Below are 23,507 nucleotides of genomic sequence, written 5' to 3' on the forward strand. Positions count from 1 at the left end.
AGCAACGCGCCGGCGGGGGCGGCTCCGGGCCGGGGGAGGCGCCGCTCGGTGCCGCGGCCGCGTCCCGCCCCGCGGGCGGGGTGACGTGAGCCGGGCCCGCCGCGCCTGCTGGGAGCCCGGGCCGGGGGGGCCATGCCGGGGCCGGGGCCGGGGGTCGCTGCTGCCGCCGCGCTGCTGGCGCTGCTGGTCCCCGCCGCGGCGCGCAGCCCCGGGCCCGCCGGCTGCGACCTGCCCCCGGGCGGCCGCTTCGACTGCGGCCCCGAGCGGCTGCTGTCGCGGGCGGGCTGCGAGGCGCGGGGCTGCTGCTACGCGCCCGCCGACCCCGGCCCGCCCTGGTGCTTCTTCCCGCGCGGGTACCGCAGCTACCGGGCGGAGAACCTGACGGCCACCGCCACCGGCTTCACCGCCCGGCTCCGCCGCGTCGCCGCCAGCTTCCTGCCGGGGGACGTGGGCAGCCTCCGGCTGGACGTGGCGCTGGAGACCCCCGCCCGCCTGCGCTTCTCGGTGCGGCTCGGCCCCCGCCCCGGCCCCGGCGCCCCGGGCCAGCCCCGCCGACCGGCCCTCTCTGTCCCCGCAGCTGCGGGACCCGGCCCGGCAGCGCTACGAGGTGCCCCTGGCCACGCCGCGGGTGAGCGGCCGAGCCGCCGCCACGCTCTACGGGCTGCGGATCAACCCGGACCCCTTCGGCATCGTCGTGTACCGGCAGCGCGGCGGCCGCGTCCTGTAAGTGCCCGGGAGAAGGGACCCGGCCTGAGGGACCTGACGGCGGCGCCGGTGCCGTGCGGGCGGGGAGCCGGGGGCAGCAGGGGACACGGTGACGGCAGCAGGGTGGCAGGCAGCGGCTGCGGGGGCTTTGCTGCGGCCCCTCTGCGGTTCGGTGGCTGAGAAGGGGAATTGAATCCCGGAGCTTGGCCGAAACCTGGTTTTGTTTCACACGGGGACAAGTATGCGTGTGTCCCCACAGGGCTGGTGGCCCTGCTTCTGGTGCCTCCGTCCCCGCCAGCTGCTGGGCACTGTCAGAACTGTTTGCTGGAGTCTCCCTTTCTCTCTGGCAGGCTGAACACCACCGTTGCACCCCTCTTCTTCGCAGACCAGTTCCTGCAGATCTCCACCTCCTTGCCCTCCTGTTTCATTTCTGGGCTGGGGGAACACCTGACACCGCTGGTCCTCAACATGACGTGGACCAGGATCACCCTCTGGAATCGGGATGTGGCACCTGTGGTACGGAGTTGGGCTGAGGGAAAGGGAGATGCTCGTCTGCACTGCAAGGACGGCCCTGCCGCCTCTGATGTCTTGTTCGGGGCTGGGGAAAGTTGTTTGTGCCAGCTGAGCTCTGGGACCTGGCTTCAGCCCCAAGCAAGCCCCTGGGACTCTTGTCCCCAGGTCGGGCCTTGTGTCCCCTGGAGCTCTGCTCAGCGCTGCTCCGGAGCTGTTTTCCACCCGGCGGTCCAGGGCTCTTGCTCAGGGCAGAGCTCTGCTGACTGGGGCGGTGTCTGGGACCGCAAGCCCAGGGTTTGCGCTCTGAGCCGTGATGGTGCTTTGGGCCGGTGGTGAGGGGTGGGCGAGTGGGCGCTGTGTCAGGGTCTCTGGCGGAGCCTCCCCAGCACCGCACTGTGCTCTGCTCCAGCCCCACGTCAACCTCTACGGCTCCCACCCTTTCTACCTGGGGATGGAGGACGGTGGTTTGGCCCACGGTGTCTTTCTGCTGAACAGCAACGCGATGGGTGAGTCCCATGAAGGTGCCAGGCGTGGGCTTGGCCCCCGTCCCCATCCTCAGCTTGTTCCGCCGGCGCTTGTGCTTCCCCAGACGTGCTCCTGCAGCCCAGCCCGGCCCTGACCTGGCGCACGACGGGCGGGATCCTGGACTTCTACGTGTTCCTGGGCCCCGACCCCAAGAGCGTGGTGCGGCAGTACCTGGACGTCGTCGGTAGGGCGGATCGCGGCGGGGGGCTGGGGCGCTGGCGGGATGGCTTTGCCGGGATGCCGCCAGTGACGCGGCGTGGCCGGCACGGCGGAGCGGGGCTGCGGGGGAGCGTGGTGCTGGGCTGTCCCTGCACCTGCCTGGCCACCACCTGCCCTCCCGCTTCCAGGGTTCCCCTTCATGCCCCCGTACTGGGGCCTGGGCTTCCACCTCTGCCGCTGGGGCTACTCCTCCACCGACATCACCCGGCAGGTCGTGGCCAACATGACGGCAGCCCGCTTCCCCCTGGTGGGTCTCGGCAGCTCCCCGGAGCCTCTGCCCGGAAACAGGGGCTGCTGGGGACCCCCCGTGGCTCGGGGGTCCGGCAGGGGTGTGTGGGGGTCCCTGCTGCTCCCCGAGCACCGGTGCTGCTCTCCGCAGGACGTGCAGTGGAACGACCTGGATTACATGGACGCCAAGAGAGATTTTACCTTCAACAAGAAAAGCTTTAAGGACTACCCAGAGATGGTGCGGGACTTCCACCAACGCGGCCTGAGGTACATCATGATCGTGGTGAGTGACCCCGGCTGCGCTGGCGTTCCTGGCTGCCCCAAGGATGGTGATGGAGGGGAGGGGTCCCCTGCCCTTGCTGGTGAATCCCCGGCTCTGTGCCCCACAGGATCCCGGGATCAGCAGTTCGGGGCCTCCCGGCACCTACAAGCCATACGACGAGGGACTGAAGCGAGGGGTGTTCATCCGAAATGCCACGGGGCAGCCCCTGATCGGGAAGGTGTGTGTGGGGAGCAGCCCCGGTCCCCGTGGGAGGGAGCTGGAGTGGGGCCGCGCGAGCTGGCGGGAAACACCTGGGCAATGGGCATGGTGGCAGACGGGGTGGCACGGGGAGCTCAGGGAGCAGCGGGGCTGGGGACAGCGGGGCTTTGCCTGTTGCTGCCTCTCTCCTGCAGGTCTGGCCAGGCCCGACGGCCTTCCCGGACTTCACCAACCCTGAGACTCACGAGTGGTGGCATGACATGGTGAAGGACTTCCACGACCAAGTGCCCTTCGATGGCATGTGGATTGTGAGTGGCTCAGCAGAGCTGGCAGCTGCAGCTCCCCAGCTCCTGCCCTGGTTCTCTGCTGGTTCCTGGCACAGCAGCGAGGGCGTCTCGTCCTTTCCCCCTGCTTCCCTCCGCAGGACATGAATGAGCCGTCAAACTTTGTGGAGGGCTCCCAGGACGGCTGCCCCAACACCAGCCTGGAGCAGCCCCCCTATGTGCCAGGTACGGGGAGCGGGTACCAGGCTCTGCCTGGGCTGGGGGGAGCCCCAGAGGAGCCAGGGGATGCTCCGGACCCGGCCGAGCGGGCTCTGAACTCGCCCTTGTCACCACCTCTCCGGTGCAGGTGTGTTTGGGGGCCGGCTCCAAGCCGGGACCATCTGTGCCTCCAGCCAGCAGTACCTGTCCTCCCACTACAACCTGCACAGCCTGTACGGGCTGACCGAAGCCATCGCCTCTCACGAGTAAGCCTGGGGCTCCTGCCACAGCTTCTGCTGTCGTGGAGGGTGCACATCCCACAGGATGCCAGAGCCGGGAGAGAGACCCCTCCCTGTGCTGTGCCGTGGGCATGGGGGGCATTGGGTGGGTGGGTGAGGGTTTGGTTTGTAACGCAGCACGCTGCCTGCTGGAGGGGGCTGGAGCTGGTGCAGTGCGGCTGTGCTGGCTCCTGGGCCAGGAGATTGTGCCCCAAGCACTGTCCTGTGCCACCTGCCCTATGGGCAAGATGGCCCTGGGTGTCTGCCCAGGGGGTGCCAGCCCTGTGCCGCTGCGGGAGCTGCTGGCGCGGTCCGAGCTGCCCGTCCTGCCCGCAGCGCGCTGCTGAGGGTCCGGGGCACGCGGCCCTTCGTCATCTCGCGCTCCACGTTTGCTGGGCACGGGCGCTACGCAGGGCACTGGACAGGAGACGTCGGCAGCGACTGGGAGCAGCTCTATTACTCCATTCCAGGTAGGCTGCGGGGCGCTGGAGCTGCATCTGCCCCCGCTTACCCCCTGCACTGTGGGCTCTGTGCCCCCGGCGCCACGCAGCCCTGCTGCCCTGTGTACCCCCTCCGCAGAGATCCTGCTCTTCAACCTCTTCGGGGTGCCGCTGGTGGGTGCCGACATCTGCGGCTTCGTGGGTGACACGTCCGAGGAGCTGTGCGTGCGCTGGACCCAGCTGGGCGCCTTCTACCCCTTCATGAGGAACCACAACGCCCACGGTGCCCGGGTGAGCGCCGGGAGCCCCCGCCCCGCCGGGCGGGGGGCAGGCAGGGCTGGGTGCTCGGGGCTGTGCGGGGGCTGCCCTGCCTGCGGGGAAAGCGGCTGTGGGGCCGTGACCGTCGGTGCTGGGCTCATGCTGGACGGGCTCCGTCCCGCATCACCGAAAGGCGCCCGCCGTTCCTCCCCGCACGGTCCGAGCATCCCCCTCCGGCCTCTCCCCTGCAGCCTCAGGAACCGTACGTCTTCAGCCCGGCCGCCCAGGCCGCCATGCGCAACGCCCTGCGCCTCCGCTACTCCCTGCTGCCCTTCCTCTACACCCTGTTCCACCGCGCTCACTCTGCCGGGGAGACGGTGGCGCGGCCCCTCTTCCTCGAGTGAGTGCCCTTGGGTGCGGGACCCGCCGGGCGCGGTGGGACATGGGCGCGGGGTGTCCTGGCGCCGCTCAGCCCCTCCCGTCCTCCCCAGGTTCCCCGCGGACCCCAACACCTGGGCGGTGGACCGGCAGCTGCTGTGGGGCGGGGGGCTGCTCGTCACTCCCGTGCTGGAGGCCGGACAGACCAAAGTCAGCGGCTACTTCCCGGCGGGGACGTGGTACAGCCTCGCGGGGGTGGGTGTCCCCGCCGCGGGGCTCTGGGCTGGCTGCACGGGGGCTTCGCCGTGGGACCCCACGTGTGTTCCTGCACCCCACGGCTGGTGCCAGCCCCCCAGGGCAGCATTCAGGACTCGTGCCTTGCCCACCTTTGTTCACGGCTGTTCAAGGGCCGCGGTGCTGGGCTGGGAGCCCCTTGGGCACGCGGTGCCCTGCACCTGCTGCTTTCTGTGGTTATTTAGGACTCCACCATCCACAGCAAAGGGCAGTGGATCCTCTTGCCAGCTCCCCTGGACACCATTAACGTCCATGTCCGTGCAGGGCACATCCTGCCCCTGCAGGTGAGGCCCCCCGCGCCGTGGTGGCACCGCGGTGATGCGGCAGGGACCTGCCTGGCCAGCCCTGCCGGTGTGTGGGGAGGACGGAGGCCGCAGTGCGGTCACTGGAACACTGGACGCTCGGCTGGGGCGGGGGCAGCGGCTCGGGCAGCACCTGGAGCTGTGCCTGACCCCCCACCCCAGGAACCCGCGTTCAGCACCGCCGAGTCCCGCGGGAAGGGGATGGCCTTGGTGGTGGCGCTGACACCGGACGGCTTCGCCAGGGGAGACCTGTTCTGGGATGACGGGGAGAGCTGGCAGAGCTTTGAGAAGGGGGACTACACTGAGATCCTCTTCCTGGCCACGCACGTGAGCAGGGGGTGCTGGCGGGGGCATTGGGACACGGGTGTTTGCTACCACGTGCACGTCCTGGTGGCCCCGGGCAGCCGTGGTCACGGGCAGCACCGTGCCCCGGTGCAGCCAGATGTGTTGTGCCGAAACTGCCGGGCTGAGCCACAGCCCTGCAGCAGCTGCTCTGAGCCTGGGTGACAGTGCTGTGAGGTGGGGGGTCCCATGCGGGCCGTACCCCCCCAGGATGCCCTCAGACAGGGAGAGGCTGCACCAGGGAGCTGGCTGCTCCCCCTGCCCCGCTGCGGATGCTCTCCAGCCCCGTCCCTCTGATAAATGGCTTTGTCACTCTCTGGTGCCAACAGACCTGTCCCGGGGGGCTCGGTGCTCTGTGCGTTGGGCAGGGCACAGCAAGAAGCCCTGGGTGTGTGGGGGAGGCGGGGACCCAGGGTGACGTCCCCCGTGTCCCCGCAGGGCGCCGTGCTGAGCCAGCTCCTGCGGGCAGGCGCCCACCTCGACGGGGTCCTGCTGGAGGCCGTGACCGTGCTGGGTGTCACCAGCCCTCCCCGGCAGGTCCTGGCCAACGGTGCCCTCGTGAGCGACTTCTCCTACCGCAGCGACACCCAGGCGAGTGCTCTGCGAGCACCCCAGGGGGGCAGGAGCCCCCCGGCTCCGTCCTGGCCGGTTCTCATGTGCCAACCCTTCCTTTCCCCTCAGGTGCTGAGAGTCCCTGTGTCGCTGCCCATGTGGGAGCAGTTTGTGATCGCGTGGTCCTGACCGATGCCAACCCACAGTGCTCGGGAGGGGAGGCTGAATCCGTCCTGTTCTTTGTAAGACCAGAGCCGATGCGGCTCTTCCCACGCAATGTGGCTCCTGCGCTTTGGCTTCTCTTCATGCTGACAGGAGTTAACTGGAGATGTGTGCACTGGACTTTCATCGGGGGGGCTTCAACAGCCCCCGGGGACAGGGAAGCCCTCATCTCCTTCAAAATCAGGAAAGACAGACGCAAGTGCCTTGTGAGACAGCAAACCTGTTAACATGAGGAACTGGTAACCTGGCGAGAGGCTGCGGGGAGTCTGCTGGCTGTGTTTTTGGGGAGGGGGATCTGCACAGGGGGGCGAGGGAGCAGAGCTATGAATAAAGTCGCTGTGTGCTGGGAGCACCTCAGGGACCCTGAGCACTTTGTCCATTTTGGTAAATCACCCCGTACCCCTGCCGCCTGCTCGCTGGTACCTGCTGGCCTGTTTTCCCCGGGGGTGGGCAGCCCCCCTGCAGCGGGCAGGGCTGCGCAGGAACCGCGGTGCCAGGGGCTGGCAGGGATGTGCTGAGCTCTGCATAAAAACGGAGACCTCCAGAAGCTTTATTGAGGAGCAGCGTGGCCCTACGGCTCCGCTGGCCGAGGACAAAGGCACGAGGATCCTGAATGCGCCAGGGCCCGGCGGTGCGTGCGATGGGGTCACCCAGCGAGGTGGGACTGGCAGCGTGTGGCTGTCCCACAGCGCAGGGGGACACCGGGCAGAAGTGACGATGCTCACAGCTCGTTGTGCAGCGGCTGGCACTGGGGGCTGAGTTTGTCCTCCAGGACAGCGTCGGGGGCACACACCCAGGGGTCCCCCGTGTCCCACTGCCACTTCAAGAGCTGCGCGCGGAGCAGCTGGAAGACGGCGCCATAGCGGGGGTCGGCAGCCAGGTTCTGGCTCTCGGTGGGGTCGCGGCTGCAGTCGAAGAGCTCCCAGCGGTCCCTGTAGTAGTACTGGTGCAGGCTCTTGTTCCAGTGGGTCGGCTGCCCGGCCCTGGTGCGGTTGAGCAGGTCTTGGAAAGTGGGTGAGACGTAGAAGTCCTGGTCGATGGGAAAGGGCATCTTGTAGTTGAGGTTGTGAATGAGGCGGAACTGCTGGTGCTGGACGGCTCGCATGGGGTAGTACATGGTCACCTCGTGGTGGCTCTGGCTGCTGAAGGCGGTGGCCCAGGGCTGCTCCGACTCCAGCGCTGGCAGGAGGGACTTGCCGGTGAGCTGCACCGGCTTCGTGCCAAAGATGCTGTAAGATGGGTAGGGGATGGAGAACCAGTCCAAAATGGTCGGAGTCAGATCTGGAAGGGGAAAGAAGGGTGAGAGGAGGGGCTGGTGCCTGTGGGAGGAATTTGGACCCCTGAGAGGGGCAGAAACATCCCCCAGGTCTGGAAGGGCTGCGGGTGCTCCTGGGATAAGCTGCAGAGCTGAGCCCTGGGGTGACATCCCTGGGGGGACTCTGCTGCTCCATCGTCCCTCTCCCTTCCCAGGGCTGGCTGTGCCAACACCGAGGGCTGCAGCTGTCCCCTGCCTCTGCTCCCTCGGGGGACAGGCTCTTACCCAGGAGGCTGGCGAAGGCCTGGCTGACCTGTCCCCAGCGCCCCGTGTGCTCAGGGGAGGAGACCAGCAGAGGCTCGGCAGTGCCCGACCGGTAGAGGTTGGTCCTGCCGCTGGGGAAGGGGATGCCGTTGTCGGAGGTGTAGATGACCAGTGTGCTGTTGTGGAAGCCGGCGTGCCGCAGCTCCTCCAGGACCAGCCCGATTCCTGCAGACAGACAGGCAGAGCTGGGGGGCGGGAGGGACCGCAGCGCTCGCCGGCACCAGCCTGGCCCCCGCGGCTCCTACCTTGGTCCATGCGCCCGATGGTTGTGTACTGGGCGGCCAGGTCTGCCCGGGCAGCCGGCGTGTCTGGAACAAAGTGGGGGACCTGAACGGGGAAAGGGAGAAGGGCACGGGGCAGCCACGGGAAGGAGGTGGCGGGTACAGCACGGTGGCCTTCGCCAGCTCTTGCCCACAATGCCGATGGCAGTGACCGAGGCGGGGGCCAGCCTGGAGCCGCCCGCGCTCCAGCGGAGGCTGCTGTCACCCGCAGCCCCCATACAGCCCCGCACAGCACCATATGGCCCCACGCAGCCCCATATGGCCCCACGCAGCCCCATATAGCCCCATATTGCCCCACACTGCCCCACAGGCTCCCACCTGCACTTGCTCTGGCCGGTAGAGCTGTGGCTTCCAGTCAGGGATCCAGCCCATGCCACTATCTCCATTGCCGAATTTCTCACAAAAGGCCCCGTATTGGGGCTGGGAGTGCCCACAGCGGTGGGGGTCGTGGAAGGCGACATAGAGGAAGAAAGGCCTGGAGATGAGAAGGGTGGAGGTGGAGATGGTGCAGCCCAGGGCTGCCCACAGCCCGAGACCTTCCCTGGGTGTGCAGGGGTGAGCTGGGCTCGGCGGGAGGACCCCCACCTAATCTGGGCTTTTGGATATGGGGTAACCCAGAGACAAGGTGTCCCTTCCTACTTGTGACTGACTGAGACATGGGGACACGTCTTCAGCACAGGCGGTTTCTCAGCCGCAGAGCTCAGGCTCCCTGGCCAGGCGCCCTCTCCTCCCCCGGGCCCCTCGCGGCCCCCCAGGGCCGCAGCGCCCGTCTCACCTCTCGTCCTGGCTCTGCAGGAACTGCCGGACGAGCGCTCTGATTCGAGTGATGTTTCTCCCAACCTGCAAGACCGAACTGTTCTCCTCTGTGTAGGCGAAGTCGAAGGGGTAGACAGCCTCGGGCCCAACGTGCTTCTTCCCAATGATCCCTGCAGGAACGCAGACAGGGCTCTGCCAGGAGCAGGGGCGAGCGGGGGACGCTGGCGGCTGCTGTCTCCTCCCGGGGGGGCGATGCAGTTTGTCTGCTCCAGCACGGGCTGCGCTCAGCAAACACTGCTGAGAATGGAAGATGCTGCCAGCTTCCCCAGTCAGTTCTGCTGGTTGCAGAGGCACTTCCACCTCTGCTCAGAAAATGGGACCCACCGGGGACTGCACTGCCCCAGCTCACAGGCGTGGGGAAGCACTAGAGCAGCTGAGAGGTCTGAGTGGAAGTTTGGGTCAAGTCTGAGCTTTGTGTGAACCTGGGAGCCAGGAAAGAGCAAGATGAGGAACAGGAGTGAAAGTGAGGTGTAAGGAGGATAGTGGAGAGCAAGTGGTGGGAGAAAGCAAAGTGAAATCTGGTGTCAGCACAGAGCATGGGCACGGGTCCAGTTGGTGCTGTCTAGCTGGCAGGCAGGTCACCTGTCAGGCTCTCTCACCCGAGGGGGTTTGGTGCAGAGTGGGGTGTTTTCCCTGCCCTGGGCTCCCTACCTGTCCGGACGTGTGCCTGGCTGAGCAGCCGGGGCAGGCTCCGCACGCTGTCGAAGGAGTTGAAGTGGTGCACGTCCTGGTGCAGCCCGTACATCCCATTCTGGTGCTGCAGGCAGGGACACACAACGTGGTGCGGCGATGCCTGCCCGCCTGGCCCCAAAGCCAGCCCAGCTGTGCAGGAGTGTGTGTGCGCGGGCAGCAGGTCCCAGGGAGGGGGGAGAGAGTGGCCATGGGGGGATTGCCAGGTCCTGTGACGATGCTGTCAGCGTGGCCATCCCCAAGCGCCCACCGTGAACCGGCAGACCCCACCGGTGTGCGCAGGTGCCCCTACCTGGGGTAAGCCGGTCAGGATGCTGGCGCGGCTGGGGGAGCAGCTGCTGACGGAGGTGAAGGCGTTTTGGAAGATCACGCTGCGCCGAGCCAGCGCGTCCAGGTTGGGTGTCCGGATAGCTGAGTTGTTGTAGGCACCGCTCTCAAAACCGCCATCGTCTGCTGCAGCGGGAGAGGTGCGGGGTGAGCCCTGCAGCACCGGGCCGGACCCCCGGCATGGCCCGAACCGTGCCGGGGGGCAGAGCCCAGGGGACACGAGTGACGCCGGGAGCATCCCTGGGCTGAGGATGACCGCGCTGGGGCCGGCGCTGCGGTGACCATCCCAGCAGCGGGGATGCGGCGGGACCCCCGGAGCCGTCCCCCCCCGCCCGCGGGACGCCCCGAGCGCCGAGCCCGGGACAGGGGTACCCGCCGCGGGGCCGGTCCCGGGGCTGGGGGCGGCAGGCGCGGACCCGTGACCGGTCCCGGGTCCTCCCCGGGCCGGCGGCCGCACTCACCCAGGAGGAGCAGCACGTTGCGGGCCGGGGCCGGGGCTCCGATGGTCCGGAGCGCGCCCAGCAGCAGCGCCAGCGCCCACGGCCGCATGGCACCGGCAATGGCAATGGCACCGGCACCGGCACCGGCAATGGCACCGGCACCGGCAACGGCACCGGCAATGGCACCGGCACCGGCGGTGCTCGGCGGCTCCTCCGGCCGCCCCGGCTCCTCCTCTGTCCCGGTCACATGAGGCGGCCCCGGCTGCTCAGATCCGGCCCGGGCGGAGCCACCGGATGCGCCGGGAGCCGCCGGCCCCGGGCAGGGAGCGGAGTCGCCCCGGGGGCTCCCGCGCAGCCCCGGCGGAGCCGCCCCGGGGGTGCCCGGCCCGCCTGGCCCCGGGCCGCTCTGCCCGCGGTCCCTCTCGTCCCCCGGCGAGCGAGCAGCTCCGGCCCCCGCGGCGTGTTCGGGACAGCGGCGGGGCCGGGGCCGGCGGGAGGCAGCGGGCTGGGGCGGCCGCCCGGCCATGGCGGCGCCGGCTCCCCGGCGGGGCTGCCCGTGCCCGGCGGTGCGGCCGGCGCTGCCCGTGCTGCGCTGGCTGCCGCGCTACTCGCCGGCCTGGCTGCAGCTGGACCTGATGGCCGGTCTGAGCGTGGGACTCACCGTGGTGCCGCAGGCGCTGGCGTACGCCGAGCTGGCCGGGCTGCCTCCGCAGGTGGGTGGCACTGCCCTGCCCCGCGGGGAGCGGGTCCCCGCTCCCTGGCCGGCGCGGTGGGCAGGGCAGGCAGGGCTGGATGGCCGGCGGCCGAGGGCTGGTCCTGTGCGCTCACCCATTTTCCATGTCACCCATTTCCCGGATCGCCCATTTTGCGGGGCAGGAAGCCGCAGACGCTGTGTGTTTGCTAAGGGCTGGCTGCGGGCTCTGGAAGGACCTGAGAGCAGCCCAGCCCTCCACATCCTGGGGCTGTCCGGCCTTTCCCAGCTCCCAGCGTTGTGCCAGTGCTCCTTTTGTTCCTGTGCAGTACGGCCTCTATTCTTCCTTCATGGGCTGCTTTGTCTACTGCATCCTGGGCACTGCCAAGGACGTGACACTGGGTCCCACGGCCATCATGTCGCTGCTTGTCTCCTCTTATGCATTCCACGAGCCTGTCTATGCCATCCTGCTCGCCTTCCTCTCCGGCTGCATCCAGCTGGCCATGGGGCTCCTGCACCTCGGTGAGATGCTCTTGCCATGCATGGTTGCATTTTTAGGATCTCACTGTACATACTGTACTTGTTGCCCCCTTCCTCTGTGCTCTTTGAGACATTGGGGTTGTCCTGCTAACACTTGTGACAGCTCTGTGTATGTGAACAGGCTGTGCTCCCCATGGGGACCAGCAGCATGCTTACTGCCACCTGTCCTGTGCAGGTTTCCTTCTGGACTTCATTTCCTGCCCAGTCATTAAAGGGTTTACGTCAGCTGCTTCCATCACCATTAGCTTCAACCAGGTCAAGGTAGGGTCTGCTGGTTTGCTCTGGATGCCTCACCTGCTCTGTCCTGCAGCCGGCTGCACTGTGGGCCTGCGATATTTAGCACTGGGCTGGGCAATGTGCTCGGAGCCAGAGGAAAGAGCTGCAGAGGGGGCACAGGTCCTGCCAGCGGTTCTGGTGGGTCCCTGAGTGCTCTGCCCTGAGCAGACCAAGCTGAATGCACCCTCTACCTGTGACCAGCTGGTGGCACTTGGGACACCAGTAAAATCAGAACATTTGATTTGGTGACTTGCGAGAGGTGCTGGGTGACTCTTGAACACAGTGGGTTTGCAGCTCCACTGGTCCCTGGCTGGTCTCTCGGGAGCCTGAGGTTCTCTGACTCTTCTGGGGCTGCAACGCTTCCTTTGTGGTTAACCAAAATCAGAGACTCGGGGAGATGGTGTCAGGCTGCGCGAGGAGCCAGCGGGCCAGTGTTGGCTCATGGCTGCGGTCACGGCGGGCACTGCTGCGAAGGCTCTGGGCCGTGCTGCTGCTCCCGGCGTGGTGCAGGGGGTGGCAGGGCTGCACAGGCCGGGCTGGGGCCCCAAACCAACCTCCCCCCGGGAGCCGTGCAGCCGCGTGTGCGGGACTCAGGGTGGGAGCTCTCCCAGCAGCAGCACCGACACCGACCCGGCAGCTTGGGTTGTGCTGGGCTTCACCAGGCTTTGTGTTCCCGCACAGAACATCCTGGGGCTGCAGGGGATCCCTCGGCAGTTTTTCCTGCAGGTGTATGAGACACTGCGGAGGATCGGGGAGACCAGGTCAGCACCGTCCCTGTGCCTGCCCTGCTTCAGCCTCCTGCCACTACAGGGGCTGGGGCTCTGCTGCTTCGCTCCCCATGTCTTTGGCCACACCTTGGACCAATTTCTCAGTCCCTGCCCAGCGCTATAAAGCAAGTGCTTGGTCTGAGCTGTTTCCATTTGAGCCGGAAATTTGAAGATGAGGGATCACGCTGTGCTGCCCCCGGGGAGGTGATGTGTTTTCTGGGTGGTGCGGAGGCGCTGGCAGCATCCCTGCCAGCGATGCATCTCCCTGCAGAGCCGCGGCACGCGCCCGGGCACACACTCTTCCTCCTGTGGGCTTTGCAGTAGCTCTCCCTGTGCCCCGTCACGTGTTTGCACTGGCACTGATGTGCGTGTTGCAGGGCTGGGGACGCCGTCCTGGGGCTGGCCTGCCTGGCCGCGCTGGCAGGGCTCCAGGCGATGAAGAGCCGCCTGCCCCGCGCTGCCCGTGCGGAGCCGCTGGCTGCCAGGGTCAGCTACCTGATCGTCTGGACCTGCACCACGGGTGCGTTGGCCACCCCCTGCCCTCTCCTGCGGCCATCCGTCCTGGGGACTCGTCTCTTCTGGGCAAGGAAGAGACAGCCCAGAACGGGTAAAGCCCAGGTTGGCAGGAGCTGAGACCTGGAGGTGGGTCGGGAAGGACCAGGTCCCAAGGATGGTCTTGCTGCTGGGCATGTCCCTTCCTAAGGCCTGGAAGACCTCAGCAGCCTGGGTACCCACCTCCTGCCGTCCCTCCCGCTGCCCTGGGCTCTGGACAGGTTTTCACAGTTGTTCTCTCTGCTGCAGCACGCAACGCCCTCGTGGTCCTGTTTGCTGGCCTGGTGGCTTACTCCTTCCAGGTGATGGGCTCCCAGCCGTTCCTGCTCACCGGCAGCATCCCCCAGGGCCTCCCCGCCTTCCAGCTGCCGCGCTTCTCCATGGCTGCGCCCAACGGCACCATCCCCTTCGGGAGCATGGTGGAGGTGGGTGCCGGGCTGCCTGGCAGCGCTGGGCTCCCCGCGGGCTGCCGGCTCCTTACTCCTGCGTTCGCTGGCTCCTGGCACAGCGGAACGAGGTTCTGCCATGGGGCCACCCTCGTCCCTCGGTGGCACCGCTCACCGTGTCCTTCCCTCCCAGGACATGGGGGCCGGGCTGGCCGTGGTCCCACTCATGGGCCTGCTGGAGACCGTCGCGATTGCCAAGGCTTTTGGTATGGCTGCGCCGGGATCCCACACCTGCGTGCTCAGAAGGGGTCCCTGTGGGGGTTCTGGGTGCTGGGGACGTTGCTGTTCCCACGGGGACAGTGGGAGGGACTGGGCTGCCCGTGCTGAGCCTGGTTCATGGTCTGGGCTGGCAGGAGGGGTCCCAGGGGGCTGCCGACCCCTCCCCTGGCCGGGCAGCTGCCCCCCCTGACTGGGGGTCCTGCATTGTGCACAGCTGGAGTTTGCACAGGGGCTGAGTGTTGTCTCGGGCTGCGTGGAGGGTGCTGGGTTGGGAGGTGCTGAGATGGGGGTGCTGGGGTAGGGGGTGCCGGGGTGGCGTCCCCTGGCTGTCCCAGGCACTGCTGGCCCTGCTCTGTGCACGTGGCCGGTCGTGCCCGCGGGATGCTCTGGTGATGCCACTCGTCTCCTTTCAGCCTCACAGAATGATTACAAGATTGACCCCAGCCAGGAGCTGCTGGCGCTGGGTAAGAGGCCGCTTGGGGCAGGACGGGGCGGGGTTCAGCCTGAGCCCCTGGGCTACCAGAGGTGCCCATCCGAGCAGTGCTGCCTCTTCCTGAAGTCTGGCCTTTCTCCTCTTGTATGCTGCTCCCCAGCCTTTCTCACAGTTTAGCAATTTCCCGAGCAGCCTGAGCCCAGCGCACATGGCTGGACGGGCTCCGATCCAGCCCCAGGTGCCAGCCCGGGGATGGAGGAGGTGACGACAGGGGCACAGACCCATCTCACAGCCCCGTCAGTGCCTCCCATAGCTGCTGCATCCCTGGCCCCTTTCTTTCCCCACTGCAGGCTTCGCCAACGTCCTGGGCTCCTTCGTCTCGTCGTATCCCATCACGGGCAGCTTTGGCCGGTGGGTAGTGGCGGGGAGCAGAGCCTCAGTGTTGTGGTTTAACCCCAGCTGGCAACTAAGCGCCACAAAGCCACTAGCTCACTCCCTCCCAGTGGGATGGGGCAGAGAATCAGTAGAGTAAAAGTGAGAAAACTTGTGGGTTGAGATAAAGACAGTTTAATAGGTGAAGCAAAAGCTGCACACGCAAGCAAAGCAAAACAAGGGATTCATTCACTGCTTCCCATGGGCAGGCAGGTGTTCAGCCACCCCCAGAAAAGATGGGCTCTGCCCCATGTAATGGTTACTTGGGAAGACAAAGGCTGTCACTCCAAACATCCCACCCTTCCTTCTTTTTCCCCAAAAACATATATTGAGCATGACACCATGTGATATCGAATATCCCCTTGGCCAGCTGGGTCAGCTGTCCTGGCTCTGCCCCCTCACAGCTTCTTGTGCACTGCCAGCCTTCTCCTGAAAAGTCCTTGACTTGGTATAAACATTGTTTGGCCACAACCGAAACATCCCTGTGTTATCAGCATTCTTCTCATAGTTAATCAAACACACAGCACTATACTGGCAACTAGGAAGAAAATTAGCTATCCCAGCCCAAACCATTGCATTTCAGGACAGCAGTGAATGCGCAATCAGGTGTCTGCACCCCTGCGGGAGGGCTCGTCACAGGTAGAGCCCCCACCCCGCTCTGCAGGCGCCAGCACGCGCTCCCTGGGCACTGGGGGCGCGGGGGCCGTGGCTCAGGCAGCCCCGTCTCCGCAGGCGCCCTGGTGCTGCTCTCGCTGGCGTACCTCACCTCGCTCTTCTACTACATCCCCAAAGCGGCGCTGGCCGCCGTCATCATCTCGGCCGTGGTGCCCATGTTTGACGCTGGGATCTTCAGGACGCTCTGGCGGGTTAAGAGTGAGGGCACGAGCTGGGGGCGGCCGATCCCCCGACGCAGCGCAGCTCTGCCCGCAGAGCACCATGTTCTTGGGGCCCTGTGGGACGAGGACAAGGTGCGGCCGAGCCTCAGTCATCTCTCTTGCAGGGCTGGACCTTGTGCCCCTCTGTGTGACGTTCCTGCTCTGCTTCTGGGAGGTCCAGTACGGCATCGTGGCCGGGGTGCTGGTCTCGGGGATTCTCCTGCTCTACACCATTGCCAGGCCGCCAGTGCAGGTGGGCTTCACACCTTGCCTGGGATGCACGGGACAGCTGGGGTCACCAGGGAGCTGGGAGAGGCTCCCCAAGGACTGCGGGGCGTTGCGGTGCATGATGCTTCTGACCTGCTCACACCCTATTCCATGTCCCCAACCTGCCATCGGCACATGGAGTGTCCCAGGAGCTGAGAGCATCGCTGTCCCTGCCCTGGCTGATGCGTGGGGTGTGTGCAGGAGGGGACCCTCCCTGAGGGATGGGGGCTCCCGCGTGTCCCCCACCAGCAGCACGGTGCTTTGCTTTGTCACACGGGCAGTTGTCCCCAGCTAGGGCAGGTTACAGCCCCAAGCTCCCCGTGACTCATCTTCCTCCTCTGGGTCTTGCGCAGGTGCTGGAGGGGGACGTGCTCCTGGTGCAGCCGGGGAGCAGCCTGCACTTCCCAGCCATCGAGCGCCTCCGGGACATCATCTGCAGCCGTGCCCTGGCAGGTACTGTTACAGAAGTGTTCTCAAGCCTCGGTTTCCCGTAGCGTAGGCTCAGATGTCTGTGGGGACCCAGCTGTACCCTCGTGCCCACCTGGATCCCTGCTGGCGGGTGGCCAGTGCTGGCCAGGCCTGGCAGCTGCGGGTACAAGCAGGGCCAGCACAGCTGCTGCAGCGGGGACAGCCCTGGCCGCTGCTGCTGTCCCGACGCTGCCTCACCCCTTCCAGCCACGGCTCTGGCCCCAAGGGCTGTGTCCCCTGGGCTGGTCATTTCTGGGCTCGTCAGGGATATGACCATGTGCTCTTCTTCCAGCAGCATCTCCACCACGCTCCGTCATCCTGGACTGTTGCCACATCAGCAGCATCGATTACACGGTGGTGGTGGGGCTGGCAGAGCTGCTGCAGGAGCTGCGCAAGCACGGGCTCTCGCTGGCCTTCTGCAGCCTGCAGGTTCGTGGGACACGGCCTCGGTGGCACCGTGTGGGTCCTGCCGCCGGGCGCCAGCTCCGCTCCTGGGGGAGGCTCAGCCCCGCTGCTCGCCCTGCGCTGGCGCCTGCCGCGAGGATGCTGCTGCTTCTGCTCTGGTGGCACCTTCATCTCTGAGAGGTGGAGGCTGCAGCATCTGAGTCCAGCTGCAGGACGTGGGGCAGTGGGAAGGGCTGCATCCCCTGCCCTCGCTGGCTGGGGGGGTCACAGCCTTGGATGGAGGGGAAGGGGCCAGCAGCAGGATCCCCCAGCCCTGGTTTCTCTGCCCTCAGGACCCTGTTCTCCAAGTCCTGCTGTCTGCAGACCTAGAAGGGTTCCAGCATTTCCCCAGCCGGGAGGAGGCAGGTGAGGCTCTGGGCCACCCCAGGCTGCTCTGGAAGATGAGCCCCGTGTCTGAGCTTTGTCAGCCTCGAAGTGCAGGGTGGGGGCTGCAGGGTCCTGGCTCCTGGTAAGGCGAGCAGGAGTCCCTCTGCAGAGCAGGGCTCACCCCGGCCTTGGGGATTCATAGTGAGCTTTGGTTTAACCCTCGTGCTTCTCCCCTCCCCTGGCTCAGAGCAGTGTGGGGCAGCGGAGCCGGGGGGCGGTGGGGCAGCCCCCTTCACCAGCACCCACGAGAGCTCGCTGCTGCCCGCGGGGCTCATCCAGTGAGGGAGGAGCCGCCCGGGGTCTCCTCGGGGATGCATCACCTCGCCGGCTTCTCCTCCGATTGCACCGGGGCTGTACGGCGGCTGTGACACCTCGGTGACATCCGACCAACACCCTTCACTGGAGCCACTTGCCCCTGTCCTGCCTCCTGGGCGGCTGCTGGGCTGCCCGTCGGGGCTGGGACGTCCCCATGTCCCAGGGGAGGGCAGAACAGCGCCAGCCCAACCTCGTGTGCGGGCAGCACGAGGGGACGGAGCGGCAGAGACTGGACCAGGGCTCCGGCTGGGCCCACCGCGGCTCCCCAGCCCCGCCGGAGCTCTCGCACCTCATCGCCGCTGCGGCCAGCGACGGGCAGGCCGTGGAAGGGCTTGGTGGGGCAAAACCCTTCCCTAACATGGTCGTCAGGAAAAAGGCTTCCCTCCTCCAGGCCATCCCCAGCCTTGAAGGTGCTGTCTTTTTTAAATCAGATATTTTAATTCTGGAGAGTTTTCTTATTCTGGGACACACTGAGCTGTGACACAGAGCACGCTCTTGTCACAGTGAGTTTCCAGCATTCCCCTCCCAGCCCAAGGGCAACCTGCAGCTCTCTGCGTCGGGCTGCTGGGAGGTGAACACCACTGATTTCACTCCTTATCGATCCCTCTTGATTTGTGGGGTTTTCTGCCACATGCTGCCCCCCGTGGGTGCAGCCCCTCGCCTGACTCCTGCCAGGCCCCCAAGAGGATGGGCACCCTGACACCAGCCTGTGCCTCGCTGTGAAATGGGTGGAAAAGCAATAGAGCTGTCGCGGGGGGGCAGGGTTCAGGAGAAAGCAGTTTTCCTGAACTGCCCTTGGCTGACAGCCCGGCCAGGAGGGTTTAATAAAGCAGTGATTGCAAATGAGTCAGTGTGATCTCTGCCTTCCTTCAGGGAAAGCTTTTTCATTTTGAGTGGGAAGGCAAAATTCATCTCTAATTCCTGCGCGCTGCTGAGGAAACCAAAGAAAAGAAAGTGAAACCAGGCTCAGCCCAAAGGCGGCTCCAGCACAGCTCCTCCTGCCAAGGGCTTTGTGAGGGCAGCAGAGGTGCACGGGAGCCACAGAAGTGCCAGGGCCGCCAGGTCCTGCTGCTGGAGGAGCGTTTGTTTCTGCAGCGGAGCAGCGCAGGGCAGCGAGTTCTGTGCCGCACCAGCAGCAGAGAAGCATTTGTAGAACTGCAAGGGTACTTGTACCCTCTCTGCCTGGACAAGGAGTGAGCAGCGCAGGGACAGAGCGGATTCACCCCGTTTCTCTTCCCATCGTGCGGCAGCCGGCTGCAGCCCCGCGCTGCTCAGGTTGTGCTGGGAGAGCAGCTCCGTGCGCCCGGAGAGGAGCTCTGCGAGGCAGCAGGTCCAGGTAACCCCTGCTCGGGACGCTGGCAGCAGCAGAAGTGGGAGAAGAGTGGGGTACAGGGGTGAAAAGGGCTGGTCGTGTGTAAATAGCGCGTGCTCCGCCCCGTGTTTGTGGCTAGTGAGGATGGGGTCTGCTTGGAGCCCATCTCCAGACCAGTTCCAGTTGGGGAGGGGATGACATCTGTGTCCCCAACTTTAGGCTGTTGGATCCAACCCGATATATTTTCTTCCAACACACTTGTCCTCCCACCGCTGCTGGCAGGGCCCATCCTGCACCCCCGCGCTGCCCGGGGATGTGTCCATCGGACAGGGGGTGAGCCCCCGAACAGAGGGTGAGCCCCCGGACCCCCGCAGCGCCCTGAGCAGCCCGTTCACCGCCACCTGCTGCCGCTTCTGTCGCAGCAGCTCAGAGACCAGAGGGGACCACGATGCGATCGGTTGTGGCCCCAGGGACATTTCCCACAGCCAGGGGAGGGTTGATACGTCTCCAGCCCCGCCCGCCAGGAACACCAAACGAGGGGTTTTGCTGGAGCTCTGGGCTCGGGGGGAGCGCAGGGGCTGAGCCCCAGGCCCGCCCCCCCGGCCCCGGGCAGCGGGATTGGCCGGGCCGGCCGGGGGGCGGCGGCGGTGACATCCCAGAAACGAAACTTGGCGGCTCGGCGGAAAAGCGAAACTTCTCCGGGCGGGCGGCGGCGGCGCGGGCTGCAGGTGCCGGTCCCCGGCGCGCCCCCCGGTGAGTCGCGTTGCGGGGGCCGGTGGGTGGCGGGACGGGGCAGCGGCACCAGGCCTGCGCCTGCGGGCGGCTCCGGTGCGGGTGGCGCGGGGGGGCTCAGCCCGCCGGGCCCGGGGGAGGCGGCGCGCTGCGGGCTCCGCTGCAGCTTCCCGGTGCGCCCGGACCCTCCCGGTGCGCCCCGATCCCTCGGTGCACCCGGCCGACCCCGGGCACTCCCTTCCTCTCTCCTCCTCGTGCACCCGGGACACTCCTACCCCTTGGTCATCCCGGTCCTCCACCCCGGCCATACCGGGGCCCCCCAGGCCCCCCCAGCTCCCCGGTGCCCCGGCCCCCCCTCGCGGGCTGGGAGCCACCGGCAGCCGCGCCCCCTGCCGTCGGCGCTCAGCTAACGGGCGTCATTTGCATTTCTCCGCCCCTCGCAACACTATTGGCCCATCCAGCCGTCTCATTTGCATATTTACCCGGAAGGGGGGGAGTTGCCGCCAATCAGCGGGCAGTGAGCGGGACTTCATTTACATATAGGCTCCGCCCAAGGGTCAGCCCCGCCCAGGGCGGGGCAGGTGAGGGCCGGGGCCGCGGGGTCCGCCCGGCGCTGCCCCGGGGAGCGGGGTCGCGGCCCCGGAGAGCGGGGCTCCTGCTCCGGGGAGCGGGGCTCCTGCTCCGGCCGAGCGGCGGGAGCAGCGCCCCGCAGACCGCGGGGAGCAGGGCCTGCCCGAGCCCGCCGTGCGGCGGGGTTATGGCCCGGGCCCCCCGCTGTGCCCCGCCGGGTGCGGTGCGTTCCCAAATGTGTTTAATTTTAAAAGGCTTCTGCGCAGAGCGAAGCCGCCGTTTTTATTTGTTTATTTTTTTGAAGCGGTTTGTGGCTTCCCTCCGTCCTGTGGCTATTGGCTCCAGGCCGAGGACCTGGAGCATCACGTTGTGTCCTGAAAATAAAACCAGAGCCGGGAGGGAGGTTTTGTGAGGCAGGTTCATGAGTTCACGTTAACGCTTGTATTTCTCTTTCTGCCCCACCCTTTTCTCTCCCTCTGTGGTTCCGAAAAGCTGACCGCAGGGTTTGCGGCTGGGAAACATGAAGTGCCACGTGTGCCACTGTGTTTCTGGGGATGAGTCTCCCGGTTCTTGCAGCAAGTGCGGGGCCCAGCTGGGTCCTGCCACCGGCCCCGGGGATGAGCTGGCAGGTAGGAGACGGGTGAGCTGGGGACGCCGCGCGGGGCTGGTTCTTGTGTTCGCCCAGTGCTTGTGTGCTCTGGGCTGCTCCGCTCCGGCAGGTCCGTCTGTGCTGCTCTCATCTCAAACTCCCTGTGCGTTGCTGACCAGAGATGGAGTTTTCCTCCCTTTGCACTGACCGATGCGGGATGGAGGGAGAAGCGAGTCCATCGCTGGCACCTCCCACACACATTCTCCACGCTCAAATCTCCAGTGCTGAGCTAGTTTCTGTTTTGCCAGTGAACTGGTGCCATTTTTATGGAATGCTGTACTGCAAAGACTAGTCTCTCTTGAACCAGAATTTCTTATCTTCAGCTTATTGTTAGGTGTAGAATTCACTCTCTGAGTTTGTTTGACAATACACTGATTCTGCCTCCATGGACAGTAACAGAATCAAGTACACAATTAATGCTGTTATAGGGGGAAAAAATTCCTAAACCTGTGTGTCCAATTGATACTTTTGGTCCTCTTGCTCACCTGCTTGCCCACCACCAGCTGAGACCCGTTTACTGTCCTGACTCTGTAGCTTAACAGTGAACCTTTCCTCCACTGCAGGAAGAGAGGTGAAGCCCACCCCAGAGCCTGGAGGAGATGTTGGGGGAGAAGGTGCTGCTGGGCCTCCTTCCAGCCCTGAAACGGAGGAGGAGGGAGGATTGCTGATGGAGGAAGCAAATGCTCTGCTCAGTACCTGCGAGGTCCCACCTGGATGCACCGCAGGTGAACCTGCTTCTGCCGAAACCCGGGAGGAGGAGGGAGGATCGCTGGTGGAGGGTGAGGCAGCTCCAAGTGGTGTCTCAGAGACCGCGGCTCCATGTGCAGCTGGAGATTCTTCGGAGAAGGCGCAGAAGAGGGTAAGGCTCTTTGGTGCTGAGGAGCAGGAGTAGCTTGGAACTCATCGCGCTCTCGTTTGTAAAGCAACGAGGCTGGGCTGCATCACCATGAATCCTGTTGGCCGGCGTGTGGGTGCTGCTGCCTGTGTTCCTGGGCAAACTAGAGCGATTTGTGTGCAGGTTTGGCTGGGACAGTGTTATTTTTCTTCATAGTAGCCGGTGTGGGCCGTTGTTTTGGATGTGTGCTGGAAGCAGTGTTGATAACGCAGAGATGTTTTTGTTATTGGTGAGCAGTGCTCACACAGACTCGAGGCCTTTTCTGCTCCTCGCCCCCCTGCTAGTGAGTGGGGCTGCAGGAGCAGCTGGGAGGGGGCACAGCAGGGACAGCTGTGACCAAAGGGGTACCCAGCCCACGTGCTGTCGTGCCCAGCAATTGAACTGGGGGTGCTTGGTGGGGCGGGCGCTGCTTGGGGACCAGCTGGCCTTCAGTTGGTTGGTGGTGAGCAGTTGTTCTCATTTGCATCACTTGTCTTTTTATCTCTTTGTTATTTACCTTCTCATAACATTATTACATGTTGTTATGTTTTAATTACATTATTGTTTTTATTATTTTTTTCAATTCTTAATCTGTTCTTATTTTAACCCATTGGTTTTCTCACTTTTTTTTCTTCCCCCATCCTGCTGCGGGGGGAGTGAACGAGTGGCTGTGTGGTGCTTAGTTGCTGGCTGGGGTTAAACCATGATGATTTCCTTATGTTATGTTTTGCATATGTGGAGAGCTGATGTGCCGAGCGGTACAGCTCCCCTAACAGTGCCTTTGTGGTGAGGGAAACAACACAGAGTTCACTTGAGTAATGGGTCTGCTCCTGTTAGCGAGCATCATGCTTGGCACTGCGCTGTGCTCCTGCAGGGAAAGTATTGAATATTAAAAATACAGAATTCTCCAGAGGTACTTGCATTTCACCTGCTACAGAAGATGGCCACTGGTCTTGTCCCTTCTCTTCCTGATCATTCTCCAGTAACCCAGTGTAGGAGGAGGATGCTGGTAGTAGCTGCAATGGACAAGATGACAAAAAATTTATCTTCAGCAATTAATAAACAGACATTGTGTTGTCTCTTTTTTTTTTTTTTCATAGAAAAGGAAGAGGAATAAAGCAAAGAAGGGTCCTTCCAGCTCCCAGGAGCAGGACTCTCTGCCTCCTCTGAGCGCAGCGCTAGCTCAAACTGCAGAATTACCTGATCCATGTGTTATTCCACAAGAAATCCAAACGCCGGGCAGTGAAGCAGCCGAAGCGGGTGCTGCTGTACTTGCTGGTGGCAGTGGAGGGGACGGGGCGTTGGGTCACTTGGCAAAGGAAGCTGGCAGTGCAGAAGCGGCTGCAGAGGGCAGCGACAGCACCGCAGGTGTGACCCCCCCCAGGAGCAGCGCGGCTGCCCCGTCCCCCAAGTCTGCGGCTGCAAAGGAGAAGGTGGGGGGTGGGAGCGCCCCGGAGTGTGGAGAAAGGGCCAGGAGGACCGTGGAAGGACGCAGCGGTGGCCCTGGCGCTGCCCAGCTTCCAGACTCCAGGCCGGGGTCCCAGGCCTCGGGCAGCGGCAAGAAACCGGCCTCGGCGGGGGACAGAGCGAAAGCTGCTCCTGGGCCGTCCCCGGGTACGGGAGCACCGCCGAGCAAACCCGCAGCTGCTTCTGCTGAGCATCCAAGTCCAGACGCGAAGAGTCCACCCGCAGACAAAGGCTCGCAGACTGAGGAGGGTGAAGACGATGCCACCCAGAAAGTGATGTCTTCCCCTTCCAAGGTAAGTGAGCGAGTGAACGCTGAGGATTCGGTTGAGCTGGGCAAAGTTTCCCTTTGTAACTGGGATTCTTTTGCGCCGCCAGTAAAGCTGGAGCCCACAGGGCTGGGGATATGAGGGGAAGGCAGGGGACACTGTGAAGTGTTTCT

General features: G+C 65.0%; 4 protein-coding genes across 8 annotated transcripts in view; 3 read left to right on the forward strand and 1 right to left on the reverse strand.

Annotated features, from left to right (window-relative positions):
* The first annotated feature begins 129 nt into the window (after positions 1-129).
* On the forward strand, positions 130-6,522 carry GAA (alpha glucosidase). The gene is made up of 19 exons (XM_065647555.1): positions 130-504; positions 578-723; positions 1,056-1,221; positions 1,628-1,724; positions 1,808-1,927; positions 2,091-2,209; positions 2,342-2,473; positions 2,580-2,690; positions 2,866-2,979; positions 3,096-3,180; positions 3,302-3,419; positions 3,768-3,901; positions 4,011-4,162; positions 4,381-4,529; positions 4,621-4,762; positions 4,987-5,085; positions 5,266-5,430; positions 5,884-6,036; positions 6,127-6,522. Exons 1-19 carry the CDS (start codon positions 133-135, stop codon positions 6,184-6,186), a joined length of 2,634 nt encoding a protein of 877 aa, XP_065503627.1. The 5' UTR covers positions 130-132; the 3' UTR covers positions 6,187-6,522.
* Positions 6,523-6,532: 10 nt separating this feature from the next.
* SGSH (N-sulfoglucosamine sulfohydrolase) lies at positions 6,533-10,596 on the reverse strand. 2 transcript variants are annotated; one of them, XM_065647560.1, is made up of 9 exons: positions 10,374-10,544; positions 9,878-10,038; positions 9,547-9,652; positions 8,855-9,005; positions 8,398-8,554; positions 8,044-8,125; positions 7,760-7,963; positions 7,343-7,500; positions 6,533-7,249 (listed from the first exon to the last, which is right to left on the reverse strand). In XM_065647560.1, exons 1-9 carry the CDS (start codon positions 10,459-10,461, stop codon positions 6,941-6,943), a joined length of 1,416 nt encoding a protein of 471 aa, XP_065503632.1. In that variant the 5' UTR covers positions 10,462-10,544; the 3' UTR covers positions 6,533-6,940. The 2 variants fall into 2 exon arrangements, with proteins under 2 accessions (XP_065503632.1, XP_065503633.1); XM_065647561.1 differs by having other exon boundaries at positions 6,533-7,500; positions 10,374-10,596.
* Positions 10,597-10,819: 223 nt separating this feature from the next.
* SLC26A11 (solute carrier family 26 member 11) lies at positions 10,820-18,278 on the forward strand. Of its 4 annotated transcripts, none has more exons than XM_065647559.1 (16): positions 10,820-11,065; positions 11,373-11,565; positions 11,759-11,844; positions 12,541-12,620; positions 13,004-13,146; positions 13,428-13,603; positions 13,758-13,830; positions 14,257-14,307; positions 14,627-14,687; positions 15,292-15,347; positions 15,441-15,581; positions 15,709-15,836; positions 16,204-16,303; positions 16,611-16,747; positions 17,056-17,128; positions 17,337-18,278. In XM_065647559.1, the coding sequence occupies exons 1-16, from the start codon at positions 10,877-10,879 to the stop codon at positions 17,429-17,431; spliced, it is 1,782 nt and encodes a 593-aa protein (XP_065503631.1). In that variant the 5' UTR covers positions 10,820-10,876; the 3' UTR covers positions 17,432-18,278. The 4 variants fall into 4 exon arrangements, with proteins under 4 accessions (XP_065503631.1, XP_065503630.1, XP_065503628.1 ...); XM_065647558.1 differs by having other exon boundaries at positions 17,056-17,231; positions 17,337-17,389; XM_065647556.1 differs by having other exon boundaries at positions 17,056-17,428.
* Positions 18,279-20,598: 2,320 nt separating this feature from the next.
* Positions 20,599-23,507, forward strand: part of RNF213 (ring finger protein 213) — a 46,988-nt gene continuing 44,079 nt past the window's right edge. Inside the window, exons 1-3 of the mRNA XM_065647721.1 lie at positions 20,599-20,707; positions 21,291-21,586; positions 22,702-23,361. Coding sequence (XP_065503793.1) covers positions 20,599-20,707; positions 21,291-21,586; positions 22,702-23,361 — 1,065 coding nt within the window. The remainder of the gene's footprint in view (positions 20,708-21,290; positions 21,587-22,701; positions 23,362-23,507) is intronic.

Source organism: Caloenas nicobarica, chromosome 18, assembly GCF_036013445.1.
Source record: "Caloenas nicobarica isolate bCalNic1 chromosome 18, bCalNic1.hap1, whole genome shotgun sequence".
Classification (NCBI taxonomy): Eukaryota; Metazoa; Chordata; class Aves; order Columbiformes; family Columbidae; genus Caloenas; species Caloenas nicobarica.